The sequence below is a fragment of the Nerophis lumbriciformis genome, linkage group LG30 (assembly GCF_033978685.3).
Source record: "Nerophis lumbriciformis linkage group LG30, RoL_Nlum_v2.1, whole genome shotgun sequence".
NCBI classification, from domain to species: Eukaryota; Metazoa; Chordata; class Actinopteri; order Syngnathiformes; family Syngnathidae; genus Nerophis; species Nerophis lumbriciformis.
The window spans coordinates 2,889,418-2,914,658 of NC_084577.2; the positions used below are offsets into that span (position 1 = coordinate 2,889,418).

Consider the following 25,241-nt stretch of genomic DNA (forward strand, 5'->3'; position numbering starts at 1 on the left):
TCAGCAAGACAATGCCAAGCCACATTATGCACGTGTTACAACAACGTGGCTTCGTAGTAAAAGAGTCCGGCTACTAGACCGGCCTGCCTGTAGTCCAGACCTGTCTCCCATTGAAAATGTGTGGCACAGTCTTGCAGGAAACACTGACTAGCGACCTCATCACATTCCTACCGAAGCAACTGGTCAAAACAATGCTTTTGGCAATACTGTCTGTAACGTGCAATGGAGCATATTCTCAGTTCTTGATGAACTACAACATATTTCATTATGGAAATGAATTAAAAAGTCAGAAGAAAAAAACAGGACACGATCCGACCTACAGCGCGCTCTCTCAACCGCAGCTACAATCGGTGTGCACAATAAGGACATCATTTCATCGACCCTATAGCTCCTGTGGAACATAATTAAGGACAGCTGCCACCTTGCACAAACTAAGAAGTTAAGGTGATAATTATCTGTGAAGAATACCATCTCCCTGGCATACGAACCAGGATATGTGTGATCCTGCATTTACATTTTGAATATGGTACATGCCTCCAGCGACCTCACCATCGTCTGTCTGTTTACCTCATTAGACAGAGAAAAGTGATGCTCAGACTCAAGCTGCAATTGCAGGTTGTCAGCAGAGGCTTGAATGATGATTAACGATGGAAAGGTTTTGTTCAAAGCAAGGGTACATAATAGGGGTGTGGGAAAAAATCGATTCGAATTCAAATCGCCATTCTCACGTTGTACGATTCAGTATCGATTCTCATTTAAAAAAAAAATCGATTTTAATTACCGTATTTTTCGGAGTATAAGTCGCACCAGAGTATAAGTCACACCTGCCGAAAATGCATAATAAAGAAGGAAAAAAACATGTATAAATCGCACTGGAGCCCGGCCAAACTATGAAAAAAACTGCGACTTATAGTCCGAAAATTACGGTAATCAATCCAACAAAACAATATTATCAACAACAGTATCAATATTAGTAACAATTTCAACATAGCAGTGATTAAAAATCCCTCATTGACATTATCATTAGACATTTATTAAAAAAAATATATACCGTATTTTTCGGACTATAAGTCGCAGGTTTTTTTTCATAGTTTGGCCGGGCTCCAGTGCGACTTATATGTTTTTTTCCTTTCTTATTATGCATTTTCGGCAGGTGCGACTTATACTCCGGTGCGACTTACCGTATTTTCCGCACTATAAGGCGCACCTAAAAACCACACATTTTCTCAAAAGCTGACAGTGCGCCTTATAACCCGGTGCGCTTTATATATGAATTAATATTACGATTCATTTTCATAAAGTTTCGATCTCGCAACTTCGGTAAACAGCACGCCATCTTTTTTCCCGGTAGAACAGGAAGCGCTTCTTCTTCTACGCAAGCAACCGCCAAGGTAAGCACCCGCCCCCATAGAACAGGAAGCGCTTCTTCTTCTACTGTAAGCTACCACCCCCCCCTGTAAAGACCAGACTACAAAATGCACGTACGGTGAATATTCGCACCACAGGGAATGAGAAGTCGTCCTTCACTGTGGTTCTAGCTTGCCATGCTAATGGCCAGAAACTTCCACCCATGGTGATATTCAAAAGGAAGACCTTGCCAAAAGAGACCTTTCCAGCCGGCGTCATCATAAAAGCTAACTCGAAGGGATGGATGGATGAAGAAAAGATGAGCGAGTGGTTAAGGGAAGTTTACGCGAAGAGGCCGGGTGGCTTTTTTCACACAGCTCCGTCCATGTTGATATACGACTCTATGCGCGCCCACATCACAGATGGTGTCAAAAAACAAGTGAAGCACACAAATACAACACTCGCCGTCATTCCGGGTGGATTAACCAAAGAACTCCAACCGCTGGATATTGGTGTCAACAGGGCATTCAAATCACGACTGCGAACGGCGTGGGAACAATGGATGCCCGAAGGCGAACACACCTTCACTAAAACAGGCAGACAGCGCCGGACGACATACGCCAACATTTGCCAGTGGATCGTAAATGCCTGGGCAGATATTTCGGTCACAACTGTGGTCCGAGCTTTCCGGAAGGCAGGATTCACAGAACTGCTGGACAACAACAGCGACACTGACTCCGATGACTTCGACGAGACGGAACCGGCCATTTTGGATCCCACGCTTGCGCAACTTTTCAATTCGGACACCGAAGACGAAGAATTCGAAGGATTTACGAATGAAGAATAACTTCAGAAAGTGAGCGCTATGTTTATTTTGTGTGTTGTGACATTAACGTTCGAGCAACATTATGTTGCTATTGCTCTACACCATTTTGAATTTTACTATGTTTGTGATTGCACATTTGCGTACATTTTGGGACAGAGTTGTTAGAACGCTGGTTTTCAATATATTATTAAAGTTTGACTGAACTATCTGACTGTTTTTTTGACATTCCCTTTAGCGCAGCGTAGGCGCGGCTTATAATCCGGGGCGGCTTATTGGTGGACAAAGTTATGAAATATGCAATTCATTGAAGGTGCGGCTAATAATCCGGTGCGCCTTATAGTGCGGAAAATACGGTATACTCCGAAAAAATACGGTATATATAAAAAAAAAAAAGAACAATAGTGTCACAGTGGCTTACACTTGCATCGCATCTCATAAGCTTGACAACACACTGTGTCCAATATTTTCACAAAGATAAAATAGGTCATATTTTTGGTTCATTTAATAGTTAAAACAAATTTACATTATTGCAATCAGTTGATAAAACATTGTCCTTTGCAATTATAAAAGCTTTTTTTTATAAAAATCTACTACTCTGCTTGCATGTCAGCAGACTGATTGATTGATAGATTGAGACTTTTATTAGTAGGTTGCACAGTGAAGTACATATTCCGTACAATTGACCACTAAATGCTAACACCCAATTAAGTTTTTCAACTTGTTTAAGTCGGGGTAGATCCTGCTGAAATCCTATGTATTGAATGAATAGAGAATTGTTTTGAATCGGAAAAATATCGTTTTTGAATCGAGAATCGCGTTGAATCGGAAAAAAATCTATTTATAATCGAATCGTGACCCCCAAGAATCAACATTGAATCGAATCGTGGGACACCCAAAGATTCGCAGTCCTAGTACATAACGAACACCAGTATTAGATTGAACCAAGGTGTTTGGAAACGAAGAAGGATAGGACCAACCTGATCTTTTGAAAGGAATATCTCCAGGGATGGGAATTTGCAAGATTTTCATGATTCTGGTTCCATTTCCGATTCCGCTTAACAATTCGGTTCGTTTTCGATTCTCTTATTGATTCTCATTTGGAATAGAGTAAAGCAAACAAGTTGATTAGCGTCAACTTTGTTTAGTTAAGAAAACAAACAACAGTGAGGTCTTAAGAGACCCACGTTCTTGATGGAGTACCAGTAAAAATATGTTGTTTTGAAAATAAATATAGTAATAAAATATAAAATATATATTCTACTGTAGTAATAAACACAATACAACATACATTCTGGGACGAATGGCAATTACACAAAAATGTTTGGTAACATATTTATACATTTTTCAAATAGAAATGAAAAGTATTATTTCTAAAAAAATATATATACAGTAAGGAAGAGTTTCAACCAATCAAAGTTTATTTATGTAGCCCTAAATCACGAGTGTCTCAAAGGGCTGTACAAGCCACAACGACATCCTCGGCTCAGGTCCCACATCAGGGCAAGAAGAAAACGATTCACATGTTCCCATTCCAGGGTGGATCTTGGATCATTTTGCAACGCAATCTACTGAAAATGATGGAAAGCGCCACTCTACATAGCAACTGACGCCGTGGTCAAAGTTGGAATTTCCACAAAACACATTTTAAGATAATCAACATTCTGCTGCCATTTGGCGGCTAAAGTGGATAGCGCGCCCCCCTAATTCGTCACGTTTCATGTGTCGGGTAAACCGGAACAAATAGAGCCATATGAATCCCCTTCCTAATGTACAGTATAAACTTTCAAAAGTATGTAAAAGTACGTCAGCCAAAGACAAATACAAGTCAAGTAGAACTATACACTGCAGTTTTTCAAGCATCAACAATGGAAATGAACCATTATTTTTCAGAAATGAGTGTATCTGCTTTTTTATTTTTTTATTTTTTTAGAAAGCATACGTAATATTTATGAGTAATTAGGATGTCTCCAGCTGTGAAGATCACCTCTTAGACAGGAAGTGGCGTGCTGATTGCCGGTCTAGTCATGTGATGAAGGAGGAGAAACATTAATTTCACATTTACAGTTAATAATAGCATGTTTTAACATGATAGATTGTTAGTTACCTGCAGCATGAACAGCAGACGACGTGTTGACTTTGCAGCTGCCGCTGGTGGTGACTCACTTCCGCCTCGGAGGGGATCAAAACGCGTCATTCATTCAACGTTATCGCATGCTGTGTCTTCTAATGTTTCTGGTAGGATTTCCCAAAATTGATGCAATATCCACTTTGCAGGTAATGCAAGTTGCCCTGTTGTCTTCCTTTCTCATGAATAATTCCAACATTTGTGCTGCTGATCAGCGCCGTGTTTAGTGTGGTCATGCATCGATAAGATACCTTTTTTGGCTTATGCTCTTGGCGGGCTAACAGGCGTATTTATAGCCAACTGTTTCTATGTAATGTCGCAATCTTCCATGCCAACAAAGCAAGTATGTCTGGTAAAAAGTGCTCAAAAGTAGGGCTCCTCTTTACAAATTGTGCTATGTCAATACTAATTTACAGTGTTTGTGCCATTTAATATATATATATATATATATATATATATATATATATATATATATATATATATATATATATATATATATATATATATATATATATATATATATATATGTATATATATATATATATATATATATATATGTATGTATGAATATATATATATATATGTATATATATATATATATATATATATATATATATATATATATATATATATATATATATATATATATATATATATATATATATATATATATATATTAGGGATGTCCGATAATGGCTTTTTTGCCGATATCCGATATTCCGATATTGTCCAACTCTTAATTACCGATACCGATATCAACCGATACCGATATATACAGTCGTGGAATTAACACATTATTATGCCTAATTTGGACAACCAGGTATGGTAAAGATAAGGTCCTTTTTTTAAAAAAATCAATAAGATACCTTTTTTGGCTTATGCTCTTGGCGGGCTAACAGGCGTATTTATAGCCGACTGTTTCTATGTAATGTCGCAATCTTCCATGCCAACGAAGCAAGTATGTCTGGTAAAAAGTGCTCAAAAGTAGGGCTCCTCTTTACAAATTGTGCTATGTCAATACTAATTTACTATGGTTGTGCCATTTAATATATATATATATATATATATATATATATATATATATATATATATATATATATATATATATATATATATTAGGGATGTCCGATAATGGCTTTTTTGCCGATATCTGATATTCCGATATTGTCCAACTCTTAATTACCGATACCGATATCAACCGATACCGATATATACAGTCGTGGAATTAACACATTATTATGCCTAATTTGGACAACCAGGTATGGTAAAGATAAGGTCATTTAAAAAAATAAAAAATAAAATAAAATAAGATAAATAAATTAAAAAAAATGTCTTCAATAAAAAAGAAAGTAAAACAATATAAAAACAGTTACATATAAACTAGTACCGGTAATTAATGAAAATGAGTAAAATTAACTGTTAAAGTTTAGTACTATTAGTGGACCAGCAGCACGCACAATCATGTGTGCTTACGGACTGTATCCCTGCAGACTGTATTGATATATATTGATATATAATGTAGGAACCAGAATATTAATAACAGAAAGAAACAACCCTTTTGTGTGAATGAGTGTGAATGAGTGGGGGGAAGGGAGTTTTTTGGGTTGGTGCACTAATTCTAAGTGTATCTTGTGTTCTTTATGTTGATTTAATTAAAAAAAACAAAAAAAATAACAACAAAAAATGATACTGATAATACAAAAACCGATACCGATAATTTCCGATATTATATTTTAAAGCATTTATCGGCCAATAATATCGGCAGGCCGATATTATCGGACATCTCTAATATATATGTATGTATATACTATATATATATATATATATATATATACAGTGGGGCAAAAAAGTATTTAGTCAGCCACCGATTGTGCAAGTTCTCCCACTTAAAATGATGACAGAGGTCTGTAATTTTCATCATATGTACACTTCAACTGTGAGAGACAGAATGTGAAAAATCCAGGAATTCACATTGTAGGAATTTTAAAGAATTTATTTGTAAATCATGGTGGAAAATAAGTATTTGGTCACTTCAAACAAGGAAGATCTCTGGCTCTCACAGACCTGTAATTTCTTCTTTAAGAAGCTCTTCTGTCCTCCACTTGTTACCTGTATTAATGGCACCTGTTTGAACTTGTTATCTGTATAAAAGACACCTGTCCACAGCCTCAAACAGTCAGACTCCAAACTCCACTATGGCCAAGACCAAAGAGCTGTCAAAGGACACTAGGAAAAGAATTGTAGACCTGCACCAGACTGTGAAGAGTGAATCTACAATAGGCAAGCAGCTTGGTGTGAAAAAATCAACTGTGGGAGCAATTATCAGAAAATGGAAGACATACAAGACCACTGATAATCTCCCTTGATCTGGGGCTCCACGCAAGATCTCATCCCGTGGGTTCAAAATGATCATGAGAACGGTGAGCAAAAATCCCAGAACCACACGGGGGGACCTGGTGAATGACCTGCAGAGAGCTGGGACCAAAGTAACAAAGGTTACCATCAGTAACACACTACGCCGACAGGGAATCAAATCCTGCAGTGCCAGATGTGTCCCCCTGCTTAAGCCAGTGCATGTCCAGGCCCCTCTGAAGTTTGCCAGAGAGCACATGGATGATACAGCAGAGGATTGGGAGAATGTCATGTGGTCAGATGAAACCAAAATAGAACTTTTTGGTATAAACTCAACTTGTCGTGTTTGGAGGAAGAAGAAACTCAACTCGTCGTGTTTGGAGGAAGAAGAATACTGAGTTGCATCCCAAGAACACCATACCTACTGTGAAGCATGGGGGTGGAAACATCATGCTTTGGGGCTGTTTTTCTGCTAAGGGGACAGGCCGACTGATCCGTGTTAAGGAAAGAATGAATGGGGCCATGTATCGTGAGATTTTGAGCCAAAACCTCCTTCCATCAGTGAGAGCTTTGAAGATGAAACGTGGCTGGGTCTTCCAGCATGACAATGATCCCAAACACACCGCCCGGGCAACGAAGGAGTGGCTCCGTAAGAAGCATTTGAAAGTCCTGGAGTGGCCTAGCCAGTCTCCAGACCTCAACCCCATAGAAAATCTGTGAAGGGAGTTGAAAGTCCGTGTTGCTCGGCGACAGCCCCAAAACATCACTGCTCTCGAGAAGATCTGCATGGAGGAATGGGCCAAAATACCAGCTACTGTGTGTGCAAACCTGGTAAAGACCTATAGTAATCGTTTGACCTCTGTAATATAACCTTTGTTGGCAATAACAAAGTATTGAGTTGAATTTTTGTTATTGACCAAATACTTATTTTCCACCATAATTTACAAATAAATTCTTTAAAAATCCTACAATGTGAATTCCTGGATTTTTTTTTCATATTCTGTCTCTCACAGTTGAAGTGTACCTATGATGAAAATTACAGACCTCTGTCATCATTTTAAGTGGGAGAACTTGCACAATTGGCGGCTGACTAAATACTTTTTTGCCCCACTGTATATATATATAACTCACAATATATACAACTCAGTGGCCTTGTGGTTAGAGTGTCCGCCCTGAGACTGGGCGGTCGTGAGTTCAAACCCCGGCCGAGTCATACCAAAGACTATGAAAATGGGACCCATTACCTCCCTGCTTGGCACTCAGCATCAAGGGTTGGAATTGGGGGTTAAATCACCAAAATGATTCCCGAGCGCGGCCACCGCTGCTGCTCACTGCTCCCCTCACCTCCCAGGGGGTTAACATGGGTATGGGTCAAATGCAGAGGACACATTTCACCACACCCAATGTGTGTGTGACTATGGTTGGGACTTTATTTTTATGTAATTACTAATTATTAGTATTTTACATGGCAATTTCAACACCTCCGATTTTGGTGTTCAAAATTACAACCAAGATGCACGTTACAATCAAACAGCTGGTGTGTAATAATAAATACAATACCTACAGTTCAAACACTTTGTAGGAGTCTACGAGACAAGACTGCCACATTAAACCTAATGCCAATAAGACTACTTCTTGACTATGGCAACACACGTAGGACAAATTGAAATGAATGCATACTTGCAAATGAGACTCAGAAGTGTAAGAAAACAAGATATAACAATTGGACAATGTGGAAGGCAATTAGTGAGATTTCTTCGATTCTGCTTAATGTTTCTGTTCTCTATCGATTATCGTATTGATACTTTTGTGGAAAAAAAGGAGAACAAACAGGTTAATTTAGTTGAGAAGTAACATGAGCCTAAAACGTGCAGAGTCTCATATGTTTTGATGGGGGAAAAAAACAACTAATAATTCATCAAACAAATATCAATATTTGCTCATTAAAGGGGCTGTTTGCATCATTTACACAGATGCCCAGAGGGCGCTAACTTTCCTGTGTATTTTACACAGTATATCCCGCCCTCGGTGAGTGACAGCTGTAAACACCAATCATTTTATTTGGGTTGATTACAAAAAATGGTATTACATAAAGTTAGTAATTGTGAAAAGTATAGACGCCTGTCAAACAAATGTGTCCTGTTGAACCACTAATGGTAACTGTCAGGTTCAAACACTGATGACATCTATTAAACAGGACAAGAAGCAAAGAATCAAACAGAGACAGAATTCAATTTGGCTCAGTGAGGAGAAATGTGTACATCTGTACCCTTGTACAGTGTCATTACGCTCGGCCAAAAGATTGTACGCCTCCTCTTTTATTTGGACTTTCCCTGACCACATGGCAACAGCTGCTTCCAAAGGACGGGGTCGTAAACAGCCATCGCCTTTGATTACAAAATAGTTCAAAAGAAAAGGTCGGTTCAAAAAAGAGGTCGTAAAAGTGTTCGAAAAAAGAGGTGTCTGGAACTTGAGCAGATTCTACCTTCTCTCCGCTTTGTAGTTCTTGGGTCAAAACAATATCTTTCTGTTGATTACAATACATGAAAGAAACAGAACACCTTCATGTTGCTTCCCCCCTTACACAATGGAGTTTTACAAGCCTTCTTCTTGGTAGGTTCAAAGACAGCTTTTGTCTTCTCGCCGGGAACTCATTTCAACACAAAGTATTGTGATAACTTAGATACAATTATTCTGACAGTAACATAAGCTAGCGGGTGGTGTTCTTGTTATATTTTCTGCTTTGAAAAAATGTAGGAAGTTGCAAACAGCCCCTTTAAACTGCGGTATACAAATATTTTCTGTATGATTACAATCCTTTAAAATTATCTTGAGTTTAAAGGCCTACTGAAATGCGATTTTCTTATTCAAACGGGGATAGCAGGTCCATTCTATGTGTCATACTTGATCATTTCGCGATATTGCCATATTTTTGCTGAAAGGATTTACCGTATTTTCCGCACTATAAGGCGCACCGGATTACTAGCCGCACCTTCAATGAATGGCATATTTCATAACTTTGTCCACCAATAAGCCGCCCCGGACTATAAGCCGCGCCTACGCTGCGCTAAAGGGAATGTCAAAAAAACAGTCAGATAGGTCAGTCAAACTTTAATAATATATTAAAAACCAGCGTTCTAACAACTCTGTTCACTCCCAAAATGTACGCAAATGTGCAATCACAAACATAGTAAAATTCAAAATAGTGCAGAGCAATAGCAACATAATGTTGCTCGAACGTTAATGTCACAACACACAAAATAAACATAGCGCTCACTTTCTGAAGTTATTCTTCATTCGTAAATCCTTCGTCTTCGGTGTCCGAAGTGAAAAGTTGGGCAAATTTACGATCCACTGGCAGATGTTGGCATCGTCTGGCGCTGCCTCCTCGTCTTAGTGAAGGTGTGTTCGCCTTCTGTCATCCATTGTTCCCACGCAGTTAGCAGTCTAGCTTCGAATGCCCTGTTGACACCAATATCTAGTGGCTGGAGGTCTTTTGTCAATCCACCCGGAATGACGGCGAGTATTGAATTAAGCGCGTAAGCGTGTCTCTCAATGTGCTGTTATGAGCTAGCAAATATAACAACTACACTACCCAGCATGCAACGATAGTTACGAGCATGCGCGGTAGCCCTGAGAAGCGTTGTATGCTGGCAGTTAGAATGTGGTTATGAGCACGCTGTGAGTAAACGTTGAGAACTCAGTTAACACGCCTCGTCTGCATTATTTATAATTAGACAGACAACACACTTAATAGGAGCCATTTTGGGGTCTTTACATAAACACACAAATGGAAATGAAACGTCACATATCCCAGCATGCACCGCGCGCTTCTTCTACGGGGAAAAAAGATGGCGGCTGTTTACCGTAGTTGCGAGACCTAAACTTTATGAAAATGAATCTTAATATTTATCCATATATAAAGCGCACCGGGTTATAAGGCGCACTGTCAGCTTTTGAGAAAATTTGTGGTTTTTAGGTGCGCCTTATAGTGCGGAAAATACGGTAGTAGAGAACATCGACGATAAAGTTCGCAACTTTTGGTCGCTGATAAATAAGCCTTGCCTGTACCGAAAGTAGCAGACGATATGCGCGTGACGTCACCGGTTGTGGAGCTCCTCACATCCGCACATTGTTTACAATCATGGCCTCCAGCAGCGAGAGCGATTCGGACCGAAAAAGCGACGATTTCCCCATTAATTTGAGCGAGGATGAAATATTTGTGGATGAGGAAAGTGAGAGTGAAGGACTAGAGGGCAGTGGGAGCGATTCACATAGGGAAGATGCTGTGAGAGGCGGGTGGGACCTGATATTCAGCTGGGAATGACTAAAACAGTAAATAAACACAAGACATATATATACTCTATTAGCCACAACACAACCAGGCTTATATTTAATATGCCACAAATGAATCCCGCGTAACAAACACCTCCCCCCTCCCGTCCATATAACCCGCCAATACAACTCAAACACCTGCACAACACACTCAATCCCACAGCCCAAAGTACCGTTCACCTCCCCAAAGTGTAAAAAAGACTTAAAACAAAAGACTTAAAACGTTTGCAAGTAAATATATATGATCAAAATAGTATCAATCTCACGGAGATTCCTGAGCCATTTTGAGAGATAATGACAAAGCCAGTCATGTGATCCGTGACGTCGCGTTTGGAACCAGAGACCAACAACACTAATCAAGCAGACTTTGACAGAGCCAAAAATGATTACTTTGGGGAAAATAATGTTCCAGAAGCTTAATTTTTTTAAACCCGAATACAAAGAGTATTAGCAACAACTTTTAGAAGCAGAGTGCTATATGGATGTAGCTTTTTTGCAACACTAGCATCAGCAGCATTGCTAGGTGCTAAATATAAAAATTCACCATAATAAAACAGCTCTTACTGTACTATTTCCACTCTCGCTGCGATGACGACCACCATGACCCTCACATAATTCCATTCAGATCAAGAATCAATCGCAATCCTCACAAAGGATCAAAAAAATCGTTGCCGTAACTAGCGTCTGAGGTTGTCAAAGTCGACCATCATCGACCACATTTGTCTACTTGTGAGAGATGCATGAATTATAATCCAGAATTTAATTTTACCAAGTTTGACACAAAGCAGAAACAGCTGCTGGCGTAGTGCGGCAACAATAGCGGTGTTAGCTAGAATTAGCTAACTGCTATCAATGCTCCGCTAAAATAGCCTGTCTGCGTAACCGCTTATAATAACAATATTACTCATATTTGGTTAATTTTCAGGTCACGATATGTAAATGGAGGATTGTTGGCGGTTTCTAGATGTTTTTAGAGGGTATAATGGATGCAATAGAGCAGTGTTGTTCAACCTTTTGTGAGCCAAGGCACATTTTTTTCATTGAGAAAATCTCGAGGCACACCACGAGCAGAAAACATTAAAAATTTAAACTCAGCAGCCTATATTGACAATCAAAAGTTGTTCTCGCAATTGTTGGATATGAATTCAAACCATAACCAAGCATGCATCAATATAGCTCTTGTCTCAAAGTAGGTGTACTGTCACCACCTGTCACATCACGCCGTGTCTTATTTGGAGTTTTTTGTTTTTTTTCCTGTGTGTGGTGTTTTATTTCTTGTCTTGCGCTCCTATTTTGTTGATTGTCATGTGATGTACGGATATACTTTGTGGACGCTGTCTGCTGCTCCACACACTGTAAGTCTTTGCTGTCATCCAGCATTCTGCTTTTGTTTACTTTGCAGCCAGTTCAGTTTTAGCTTCGTTTTGCATAGCCTTCGCTAAGCTTCAATGTCTTTTCTTAGGGGCACTTGCCTTTTGTTTATTTTTACCTGCACACTGCCTCCCGCTGTCGTCTGCATATTGTGATCACGACAAACCATGTTCCCAACATCTACAAAGCAATTCTACCTGCTGCCACCTACTGATATGGCAGAGTATTACACAGTCACCCTGCCGATCTCTAGACAGCACCGACACTCAACAATGGCACATTTGCGGATTATAATTACTGGATTGCAAAAAATATTTTTAACCCAATTCGGCGAAATTACATAATCTCCCACGGCACACCAGACAGTATCTCACGGCACGCGGCACAGTGGTTGAAAAACTCTGCAATAGAGGATCCTCGATCTGTTGACTCAATTGTTAGTTATTTATTTACGATTTCGAAATGGATACAAAAAAGCCAAACATATGTTATTGTCTTACATAGGTCTTACGTAGATAGATGGATAGTACTTTATTGATTCCTTCAGGAGAGTTCTCTCAGGAAAATTAAAATGATGATAAATGATAAACAGCACATCTCTTTCCATTGTTTGCGTATTTTTAGTATGACTGATTTGATAATATGGTCAGAGTGCAGAAGCGTTACTACAGCGACGTAGAATCTACAAAATATGCCGAAGATATTCGGAGCTGAATATTTAAAATGGTCGACTGAATTCGTGGCATTTTGTGATGTTTAGACGGTATTTGCACATACTTTGCGAAATGTAAAAACAATTGGATATGTGTTAATGCATACAATGAAGTCCAATTAAGCATATAAAGTCAACTTGTTTTTCCACTCTACTGGTACTTTAAATCCACAAACTGCTATAAAATTGATTAGCTTGCAAGTTATTGTGACAAAGTAAAATACCAAATGTTATGCATTTTTTCTGCAGATTTCCATATTTTGAAATGCAAACGTTGACACTCCTCTTTGACACACGTAATAAAGGTGTTTTTTATGTCCCCTGATGTTTTTTTGGTGCTAAATTAACCACAACATTGGCGCCACATAAAACATTATGCGCTACCGGTCTGTCATTTCCTGAAAAAACATTGTTAAAAAAACAACTTCAATCCTTGTCCAGCTGTTTACTGATGTATACTATTCATGTTTAGTTAATTTTACTGCAAATAAATGTTGGCTCCAATTATCAGTTATCGGCCTCCTTGACTACTAATACATTGGTATGAGAAAAAAAAACATATCAGTCAATCTCTACTATAAACCACAACCACAACATTTTATGGTTAATAATCCATTAATAAATATCAACCATGTATATTTTTTTTCAAACAAATACTTAAATAAATAAATAAACACAGTAAAATGTCTTCTGTGAGAGAAGGGCTTGTGTGAAGAAATTAGGACACCCGTAAATACACTCGCTGCACAGGCGATTAATGCCCAAAGCTTCAATTATTTAGCCTAGTGATTAGGCAAAATGCCAAAAGAGGATCACAACTCCTGTAATCCCATGTATTAATTTTAATACATTGTGTTTTTGTCAAGTCACTTTCAATTGTAGCCTTTTACTGCTTAGTGCTTGGGGAAAAAAATTCTGGCACAATATTCTACATAAGCCCTCTGGCCCTTTGCACCAATAAAAACAACCTGAATCCCACTACATCATATTTATATGCAAATGACTCCTCTCATTTTCATATGCTTTGACTACTCTGTGCAGGGCAGTGGTCCATATTCAGGTCAACGATGTGAACGAGTTTGCTCCGGTGTTCCGGGAGCCCCAGTACCAAGCGGCAGTGACAGAGGGCAAGATTTATGACAGCATCCTACAAGTGGAGGCCACTGACCAGGACTGTTCCCCTCAATACAGCCAGATCTGTAACTACCAGATCACCGCTACCAACACACCGTTTGCTATAGACCGCAACGGTAAGTACTTGACAAGATTCATGTACAGCTTAAGTCATTCTTTACTATCACATGTACGCTTACCGTATTTTCTGGACTATAGGGCGCACTGAAAGTCTTTTTTTTTTACTCAAAACTCGACAGTGCGTCTTATAACCCGGTGCGCCTAATGTAAGGAATAAGTTTGGTTGCGCATACCCACCTCAAAGCAATTTTATTTGGTACATGGTGTAGTGATAATTGTGACCAGTAGATGGCAGTCAAGCATAAGAGATAAGTGTCGGCTGCACCGTTTGATGTGTTTCAACATACAAGTATCATTATGGTGTGTGTATAAGGTAAGACATATTATCTGGCGTTTTGTTTCGCAATATTATGCAAAAGCAACTTTTCTAACCTTCTGGTACCTGCTGATCTGTATTTGGGATCTGCATAAATCCTGAAAAATTGCTTGCGTCCGTCTTTGTAGTCCGTGCCGACGACGTAGTCGATAAGTTATAGTTGTTATGGGACATTCATCCTCAGTTGTTGCCATTTCTCATATAAAGTAGCATTAAGTTCTTATACTTATATCTGACAGTAAACTCGCCATGAAAGCGCTAAAACATACCGGTATGGTGAGTTTACATTATTCACCCAAGGAACTTTAGTTATTAGAGTTCCGGTCAGACGTTTTTTTCTGGGACACATTTCCGGTGTTGTTGTTTCCGGATGAGAAGATGCTGCTCCGTTATTGATTTAAGTAAAGTCTGAATGTCATTAAAACAGTTAGCTCCATTTTCCACACCCGTCCTTGCACGCTACACCGCTACAACAAAGATGACGGGGAGAAGACGCTGCCGAAGGTGAGCCACGTAAATAAGACCGCCCACAAAATGGCACATCCTGAAGCGACTATCAGAAAGCGGCTGTAAAACATAATCTATGCAACATTTTGACCAAAGAACCAACATTACATGTTATGTAGACCACAAGGAAATGTTTTCCATTTAGAAAAAAATATATAATAATATGACTTATTTAATGCACCCTATAATCCGGTGCGAAATACTATTAATCCCCGAGGGGAAATTAAGATTTTCAGCACAATCCCATTCAAGATCAGACAAACATTACAGGGAGACAGAACAGGATCAAACATTACAGGGAGACAGAACAGGATCGCTGACGGGTCTGCCAACTTCCTGCGCTCCTTACAAAAAAAGGTGAGAAACAGGTAAACATTGGAGAGGGCTGCGGGGGTCGTTGAGAAAAAAAAAATCAGTCTAAGCCTAGGTCCTGGAGAGGGGGTCTAGATTGAGGCCAAGAAAACAAACCTCATAGCCATAGCACACATAAGCATGTGTGTGAGAGGGATCAAACATTAAAGAACACAAAGGACATTAAATACATTAAAAGAGCAGAGCTGATGCAACCAGCCATTTCTACACACAGCCACAAAAGTAAAACAACAACAAAAAATAACAAAAAAACATATACACTGTGGTGGCCTCTGCGGTGTTCCACGCCATCGTCTGCTGGGGTGGGGGGAGCATGGCCAGAGAGGAGCAGACCCAACAAAGCAACCAAGAGAGCCGACTCCACCCACGGCCGCCCACCGACTCTCGGCCAGTGTCCAGTCCGCATGTATGACCGAGGATACGTCCAAGGAGACCGAGGTGTCCGATAGATGCTCATTCAGCCAAGACACTGTGAAGCATGTCCGTCCCGGCGCTCAGCGCTAGCTCCGCAGCCCTGTCTCTTCATCCGCATCTCCTCCAGTCTCTCCAAACGGACTCTGGTGTGGCAGAGACCCAGCAGCTGGTCTCCATGGCCAAAAGGCTCCCGGGAGGAAGATCTAGAAGTTCACAAAAAAGCACCGCAGAAGTCACGAAAGTGCCACCCCTTGTCGCACAGTCCCAAAGGGTCCCGAACCAAAAGGCAAAACAAAAACCCCACATGAAAACAAGAGGGAAACATCAGGAACACAAAAGGTTGTTCAGTATATTGATTTTACTTAAGTTGTCACTTTAACTTTTTGAGTGTGAGTGGTGACAGCTATTTAGCCAACCAGAGTACCCACAGAACACACATTTGACCCCCATCAAATCTGACACTTTTGATTTTTACAACAGTATACCAAAATTACATTGACTGTTGTAAGTCTCGCATTTGAAATGATTTTGTGTGTGTAATCTTCACTCTCTGATGAGTTGTCCTGGACAACAAGCTGCCTGCAAGCCAGTTGGCTTTCAGCTCATTGGCTAGCACTGCTTGAATACTCAATCAGCGGGGATTCGTGGACTCTGTTTCAAGTCCAGTGCGTGCATGTCTGGGCTGTGTTAGTTTGGTGCCGTGACCCGGATTGAGAGCGAGTTTTGGGGCGTTGAGCGTAATGGATGGCAGCTATTGTGGCATAAACATTACTCTCTGACATTCTGCCAAACAAACAAGTTTGACAGCCCAGGCTTTTAGTTTGTTCCTTAGAGCTCTTGTCTCTCAATCTGCTGACTCTAATTCACTCTCCTGGCAGTGTGAAGGTTCTAAGAATCAGTGGCGTATATCACCTTCACCAGGAGGTTGTGTATAAGATAGGGTTAGTCAAGTTTGTTCAAAAAGTTATGGAGAGATTTTGTGTCATTTTCCTTCTACGCTATAGCAGCTTTCTCCACCCACTCACAAAGAGAGCATGTGACTGACAAGGGAATCCATTCAATTGTATTTAAAGGCCTATGCTATAAATGAGCAAAATACCTAAATAATAAATGTTATTATAAATGCGCCTGTTACTACATTACATATATACTTACAGCGTGTATATAAAACCTTAAAGGCCTACTGAAATGCGATTTTCTTATTTAAACGGGGATAGCAAGCGATCAAATGTTTGGAGGCCGCAGCTGCATGCGTACTCACGGTACCGCGTCTGCGCATCCAACTCAAAGTCCTCCTGGTAAGAGTCTCTGTTGTCCCAGTTCTCCACAGGCCAATGGTAAAGCTTGACTGTCATCTTTCGGGAATGTAAACAATGAAACACCAGCTGTGTTTGTAATGCTGCAGCCGCCCGCAATACACCGCTTCCCACCTACAGCTTTCTTCTATGCTGTCTCCATTGTTCATTGAACAAATTGCAAAAGATTCACCAACACAGATGTCCAGAATACTGTTGAATTTTGCGATGAAAACAGACGACTTAATAGCTGGCCACCATGCTTTCCCAAAATGTCCTCTGCAATCCGTGACGTCACGTGCCGGCGTCATCATACCGAGACGTTTTCAGCAGGATTTTACGCGCGGAATTTAAAATTGCACTTTAGTAAGCTAACCCGGCCGTATTGGCATGTGTTGCAATGTTAAGATTCCATCATTGATATATAAACTATCAGACTGCGTGGTCGGTAGTAGTGGGTTTCAGTAGGCCTTTAATGGTGTCACGTGGGGTTCGCAGCTAGCTGCGGGGTTGTTCTTCCAATGCAAAATAGACGGCTCCGGACAACAGCGTGAAGGTAGGCTAGGATTTATTAATATAAATCACGCACTACCGCGAACATACCGTATTTTCCGCACTATAAGGCGCACCGGATTATTAGCCGCACCTTCAATGAATTACATATTTCATAACTTTGTCCACCAATAAGCCGCCCCGGATTATAAGCCGCGCCTAAGCTGCGCTAAAGGGAATGTCAAAAAAACAGTCAGATAGTTCAGTCAAACTTTAATAATATATTGAAAACCAGCGTTCTAACAACTCTGTCCCAAAATGTACGCAAATGTGCAATCACAAACATAATAAAATTCAAAATGGTGTAGAGCAATAGCAACATAATGTTGCTCGAACGTTAATGTCACAACACACAAAATAAACATAGCGCTCACCTTCTGAAGTTATTCTTCATTCGTAAATCCTTCGAATTCTTCGTCTTCGGTGTCCGAATTGAAAAGTTGCGCAAGCGTGGTATCCAAAATGGCCGGTTCCGTCTCGTCGAAGTCATCGGAGTCAGTGTCGCTGTTGTTCTGTGAATCCTGCCTTCCGGAAAGCTCGGACCACAGTTGTGACCGAAATATCTGCCCAGGCATTTACGATCCACTGGCAAATGTTGGCGTATGTTGTCCGGCGCTGTCTGCCCGTCTTAGTGAAGGTGTGTTCGCCTTCGGAGCTGTGTGAAAAAAGCCACCCGGCCTCTTCGCGTAAACTTCCCTTAACCACTCGCTCATCTTTTCTTCATCCATCCATCCCTTCGAGTTAGCTTTTATGATGACGCCGGCTGGAAAGGTCTCTTTTGGCAAGGTCTTCCTTTTGAATATCACCATGGGTGGAAGTTAGCATGGCAAGCTAGAACCACAGTGAAGGATGACTTCTCATTCCCTGTGGTGCGAATATTCACCGTACGTGCTCCCGTTCCACAGTGCGGTTCACAGGAATATCAGTTGCTGTGAAATACGGTAGTAATCCGTGTGCGGATGGAGAGATTGCGTCTTTTTATGAACCGGATCCTTTTCGCTTAGTAGGAGCCATTTTGTGGTCTTTACAGATGTAAACAGGAAATGAAACGTACGGTGATATCCGCGCGTTTTTTCTTCTTCTTCCGGGGGCGGGCGGTAGCTTACAGTAGAAGAAGAAGCGCTTCCTGTTCTATGGGGGCGGGTGCTTACCTTGGCGGTTGCTTGCGTAGAAGAAGAAGCGCTTCCTGTTCTACCGGGAAAAAAGATGGCGGCTGTTTACCGAAGTTGCGAGATCGAAACTTTATGAAAATGAATCGTAATAAAGCGCACCGGGTTATAAGGCGCACTGTTAGCTTTTGAGAAAATTTGTGGTTTTTAGGTGCGCCTTATAGTGCGGAAAATACGGTAAACAATACAACAACAACTACAACAAAAAAAGAGGCAAGCGTGCCTAAAACGCAAGTGAGGCTAATCTTAAACAGAAGCTATGGCATGGACATGGAAACTTACTTGGACAGAGCAAGACATAAACCGGTGTGACATCAAAACAACGCAGGCAGAACGAGTGATGAACAAAGGTAGGCTTAAATAACAGTGACATGATTGGTGACAGGTGTGTGTGAGTCCGAACGTGAAACAGGGGCGTGACGTGACAGGTGAAACTAATGGTTGCTATGGTGACAAAACAAAACAAAAGTGCACAAAAAGTCCAAAATTTAAACCGTTCATTACTAAAACAAAACATGATCACACAGACATGACAAATGGAGGTGTTTGGATGTTTTTAAGTGCTTTATAGGCAGAATAGAGCAACTCCTATAGGCTCCATTGTAAGCAGACTTTTGATAGCATTTATTTCATATTTAGAATGCATTAAAAAATTTAAAAAAAATTGTTCTTGTCTTAAATAAGGATTGTGAATGATAGGCAAAATTCCCCAAGAAATTTTTCGGCTTTCCAAGGTTAATTGGAAAAAAATCAAACAAAGAGAGACATGAACAACTACTACCCGCAGAGGTATATGGTGCACAATTTATTATGCTGAAGAAAAGTAATAATACAGAGCAGTGTATGTCCCATATTTCAACAAATCAATGTTGAATCAGATTTTATTTCTGACTTGCAATGATGTGTTGTGTCGAGAAGTGTGGCCTTGTCTCTGATGATCGGAGACTCCTATTCTCCAATGTAGATTAAAACGAGGTAAATGTGTGAATTGGTGTTTGTCTCAAGGGCTACAGGAAAGCTGACAGAGATGAGGCCAAGTCCCAAATGAAAAAGTAATAAAAATGTGTCCCATCTATACGGAGCCCGAGAGACCCATCCTGCAATACGTCATCTGAGGGAGTAACTCCAAGAACACTAAAAGCACAGATAAGACTGTATCTGTTACACACACTATCTGTTCAGTGACACCTCCATGATTCATAAGCATGCTTGTTATCACAGACCACTTCATTAAACCACTTCACACGCCCTCAACTTGTACTAGAAATGTCATTTACAACCAAAAATAATTTAATTTTGCATGGCTTTTTATAACAAGTACCTTCAATGCGGAACGGGAGGACTTGCATGAGCATATGCATATTAACACGCACGAATGCTGGACAGAAATACATTTCACTGACCCATTTGTTACCAAACTGGCCAACCGATAATTAGAAACAAAGTAAACCAAACTTGCTGGGTTTTATTTGTTTTTGGTTCATGCAGAATAATGCCAGCTTTAACAAAGCGGGACGAGAAGTTGTTCTTTAACTCCCTTAAGACTCTTTACTCGATATTAGGAGAGTACCGATTAATCGATATATCAATAGATTGATTTATATTCCTAAATTTTAAGTATGTCAATCTGTGCTCAGAAAGTTTGCCATCTGGGCATCGATCCGAGATCGTTTTAAAAGGGAATCGATCAATTTTATTGATACTAGAAAAAGGAAAACATTGGATTTAAGAACGGCAGAATTTATATGAAGTTTAGCACTTTTAATGATAAGGACGTAAAATGTCACATCTATGTGCCCGTCAGATGCGTCATCAAAACAAAAATGGCAGTAGTCAAGAAAGGTCATAACAAACGCAAACGCCACAAATTACAACACAAAAACGTTCAGCTACAGCACGATCGCAAAAGCCACAACAAAGACAAAAGACACAACAAAAGGCGAACACACGTCTACAACGCTAAATATACGCTAAATATATCCTGTGGTATACTGCAGGGATCAATACTAGGACCAAAATTGTTCAATCTCTGTATAAAAGACATTTGTAAAGTTACAAAAGATTTAAAGTTGGTATTATTTGCGGATGATACAACAGTGTTTCGTTCAGGAGAGAACACACAGAAGCTAATACAAATAATAACAGAAGAAATGAACAAATGAAAAAGATGGTTTGACAAAAACAGACTATCTTTGAATCTCAGTAAAACTAAAATAATGCTATTTGGTAACAGTAAAAGAGAAAGTCAAACACAAATACAAATAGACGGAATATAAATTGAAAGAGTAAATGAAACCACATTTCTAGGTATAATGATTGATGATACATTTTACTGGAAATCTCATGTAAAAAATATACAACATGAAGTAGCAAGAAACACGTGGATAATGAATAAAGCAAAACAGGTTCTAGACCAAAAATCACTTCATATTGCTTACTGCTCGCTAGTGTTACCATATCTGAGTTATTGTGTAGAAATATGGGGAAATAACTACAAAAGTACACTTCATTCATTAACCGTGTTCCAAACAAGATCAGTTAGAATAATACTTAATGTTGGATGTAGAGAACATACAAACCCATTATTCATTGAATCAAAAATACTGAAATTCCACGACATGGTTAATTTGCAAACATCTAAATTTATACACAGAGCAAACTATAACCTGCTACCCAAGAATATACAACAATTATTCTCAACAAAAGAGGAGAAATATAATCTTAAAGAAAAATTTTATTTAAAACATTTGTACGCACGTTTAATTGTGGTTTCATTGTTTATTTGGGATCCCCATTAGCTGAGGCATCGGCGGCAGGCTAGTCTTCCTGGGGTCCTCACGTACAACACTTAAGACTTTCAGTATAACAGTATGTGGAATTAAATTATGGAATGGATTAAGCAAAGAAATCAAACAATGTACTAATATGATCCACCTTAAGAAACTCTTCAAACTTAAAGTGTTTACAAAGTACAAAAAAGAAGAACCATGATAAACATCCATCCATCCATTTTCTACCGCTTGTCCCGTTCGGGGTCGCGGGGGTGCTGGAGCATATCTCAGCTGCATTCGGGCGGAAGGCGGGGTACACCCTGGACAAGTCACCACCTCATCGCAGGGCCAACACAGATGGACAGACAACATTCACACTCACATTCACACACTAGGGTCAATTTAGATTCTGAATGTATTTCATCCATCCATTAATTTTCAAGATAATCTTACTCATCTCACCATGAAGTATAACTTACTTCACCAATTTTTTTTTTTTTTATTATTGTTGTTACTTATGGAGTATATTGTGAATAAATTGAGAACAGGAAGTGCACAAAAGTTTTAGCAACTGCAATGTAAAGGAAAATAGGTAGAATGAAATAAGCTCTGCTTCTTCCTACTCCTTTTCGAACATTTTGAATAGAGAAACTGGTAATTTTGATGTATCATGCTGTATGCATGCATGTTCCAAATAAACTCAAACTCAAACTCAATTATATAAAGTCACAACACAACTTTAAGCGAGAAAGGGCGCAACCGGCACAACAGAAAGTTAGGGCGACGCACCAACTTCCGAAACACAAGAAGAAGTAATTTCATCAGAAAAAAAGTAAATACAAGAGATGGATCAAGGAGGCTATGGAAATTAGGAAGCGAGCGGCCAACACCATCAACAGGGGTGCGGGGGCATACATGCTTCTTCTGCACTTGCTGACGCTGTCCGTCATCAGATATTTTAAGGCCGGGTCGGGGAACTTTATTTAGCAGGTAAATCTACTGTTAAAATGTTGGTTAGTGTAGTTTTAATAAAAATGTCTTGAATGTTGAAAATGAGGGAAGAAAAGGTTTCCTCCTGTTGACTCAACCTAAAGTGTTGGTTGCATTTTATTCAAATAAGATGTGAATGCATTGGCCATTCATTGTTGTTTACTTGTTTGTTTGTATCCATAATTCATTCATACCTAATTCCCTTACAAAAAAATAAATAACAGGAATAAAGGAGCCTTCACCTGCAGGGTCCAGTATCTAGTATTTACTTCACAGTCACACAGGTTTATTTCTTATATTTTTACTAAAAAGTTACAGAATCGATTTCAACTCACTGAATCGTCCATCCATCCATCCATCCATCTTCTTCCGCTTATCCGAGGTCGGGTCGCGGGGTCAGCAGCCTAAGTAGGGAAGCCCAGACTTTCCTCTCCCCAGCCACTTCGTCCAGCTCTTCCTGGGGGATCACGAGGCGTTCCCAGGCCAGCCGGGAGACATAGTCTTCCCAACGTGTCCTGGGTCTTCCTCGTGGCCTCCTACCGGTCGGACATGCCCTAAACACCTCCCTAGGGAGGCGTTCGGGTGGCATCCTGACCAGATACCCGAACCACCTCATCTGGCTCCTCTCAATGTGGAGGAGCAGCGGCTTTACTTTGAGTTCCTCCCGGATGGCAGAGCTTCTCACCCTAACACTAAGGGAGAGCCCCGCCACCCGGCGGAGGAAACTCATTTCGGCCGCCTGTACCCGTGATCTTGTCCTTTCGGTCATAACCCAGAGCTCATGACCATAGGTGAGGATGGGAACGTAGATCGACCAGTAAATTAAGAGCTTTGCCTTCCGACTCAGCTCCTTCTTCACCAGAACGGATCGATACAGCGTCCGCATTACTGAAGACGCCGCACCGATCTGCCTGTCGATCTCACGATCCACTCTTCCCCCACTCGTGAACACGACTCCTAGGTACTTGAACTCCTCCACTTGGGGCAGGGTCTCCTCCCCAACCCGGAGATGGCACTCCACCCTTTTACGGGCGAGAACCATGGACTCGGACTTGGAGGTGCTGATTCTCATCCCAGTCGCTTCACACTCAGCTGCGAACCGATCCAGTGAGAGCTGAAGATCTTGGCCAGATGAAGCCATCAGGACCACATCATCTGCAAAAAGCAGAGACCTAATCCTGCAGCCACCAAACCGGATACCCTCAACGCCTTGACTGCGCCTAGAAATTCTGTCCATAAAAGTTATGAACAGAATCGGTGACAAAGGGCAGCCTTGGCGGAGTCCAACCCTCACTGGAAACGTGTCCGACTTACTGCCGGCAATGCGGACCAAGCTCTGACACTGATCGTACTGATCGTACTGATCGTTTCGGATCAAATTCTTCCTGAATTGCATCAGTAACCACCAATTCTGAATTGAATCGAATCATTATAAAAACGAATCGTTACACCCCGACTATATACCTACTCATTGCACATCACCTTGCACACATTTATATGATATTTGTTCTTCTTTCAATAATATTTACATGACAATATCTCTCTATCATACTCATCTTTGAAAAGTTAATAGACATTTTTGAAACCCATGGTTTGCTTTTGCGCCGTCATAACAGTGACAAAATCCACCCAAATCAAAACCTAACTTTGCACCCACGGAAACAGAGGCCACATGGCACGCTTTGAGGGGTTCCTGTGTTTAAAGTGACCAATTAGACAGACGGGGGAGTTGTTGAGTCGTCTATTTAATGTGCTCCTTTACATTGTCAAAATGTCCAATGCCAAGCAGGTAGATACAATTACAGAAGGCTAGAGAGCGTGTAAACAGAATCTGCACTAAAAACTAAACTCTGTTTACATGCTTGGTGTCACTTTGTTTCTCTGTTTCGTTAAGGTCTGGGAGGAAAATTTGACTGGCGAATTATGTTGGTGTTAACATGGTATTATCGCGGATCTTACAGTGCAAAAACATAGGCTACATTTCTTTACACGGTGACAGGTGTTTTGAACATGGCATATTTCACACCGCCATGAAAAACTTAACATGTTTGATATTTTGGCCAGATCTTCACGTTCTCAGTGTTCATGGCAGTTCAGTGGCGGATGACCAGGGTTTGTGTATGTTGTTGACATGGTCTTTGGCAACCTGCTGTCTAAACTGGCGACAAAAGGTGCAATTTGGGTTTTGTTGAACATTGGACCAGCTCTATACCCTTGCAAAGTTCCTGTAGGGTAACTTGGAGTTGGCACACATGTTTTTGGTGGACTTGGAAAATGCATTGTAGTGTCATGTGCGGGGTTCTGCAAGAGTACAAAGCTGGGGTCACGCTGAATGATGTAATCACTAGTCTTGGAGGATGTTCTTTCAGTTGTTTAATTTTGTAGAAAAAAACGCAGAAAAAGACATTGACACTAAACTATAGTCATTTCAAATGGCAACTTTTTGGCTTTAAGAAACACTAAAATAAGTCAAGAATATAAATTGTGATAGTCTGGGGAGGTGTTTAGGGCACGTCCAACCAGTAGGAGGCCA

General features: G+C 40.3%; 1 protein-coding gene across 1 annotated transcript in view; it reads left to right on the top strand.

The window, feature by feature from the left end:
- The window catches only part of LOC133572578 (calsyntenin-2-like), an 839,649-nt gene that overhangs the window by 524,391 nt on the left and 290,017 nt on the right, over positions 1–25,241 (top strand). The window contains exon 4 of the mRNA XM_061925391.2: positions 14,110–14,318. Within this exon, the coding sequence (XP_061781375.2) occupies positions 14,110–14,318 (209 nt within the window). The remainder of the gene's footprint in view (positions 1–14,109; positions 14,319–25,241) is intronic.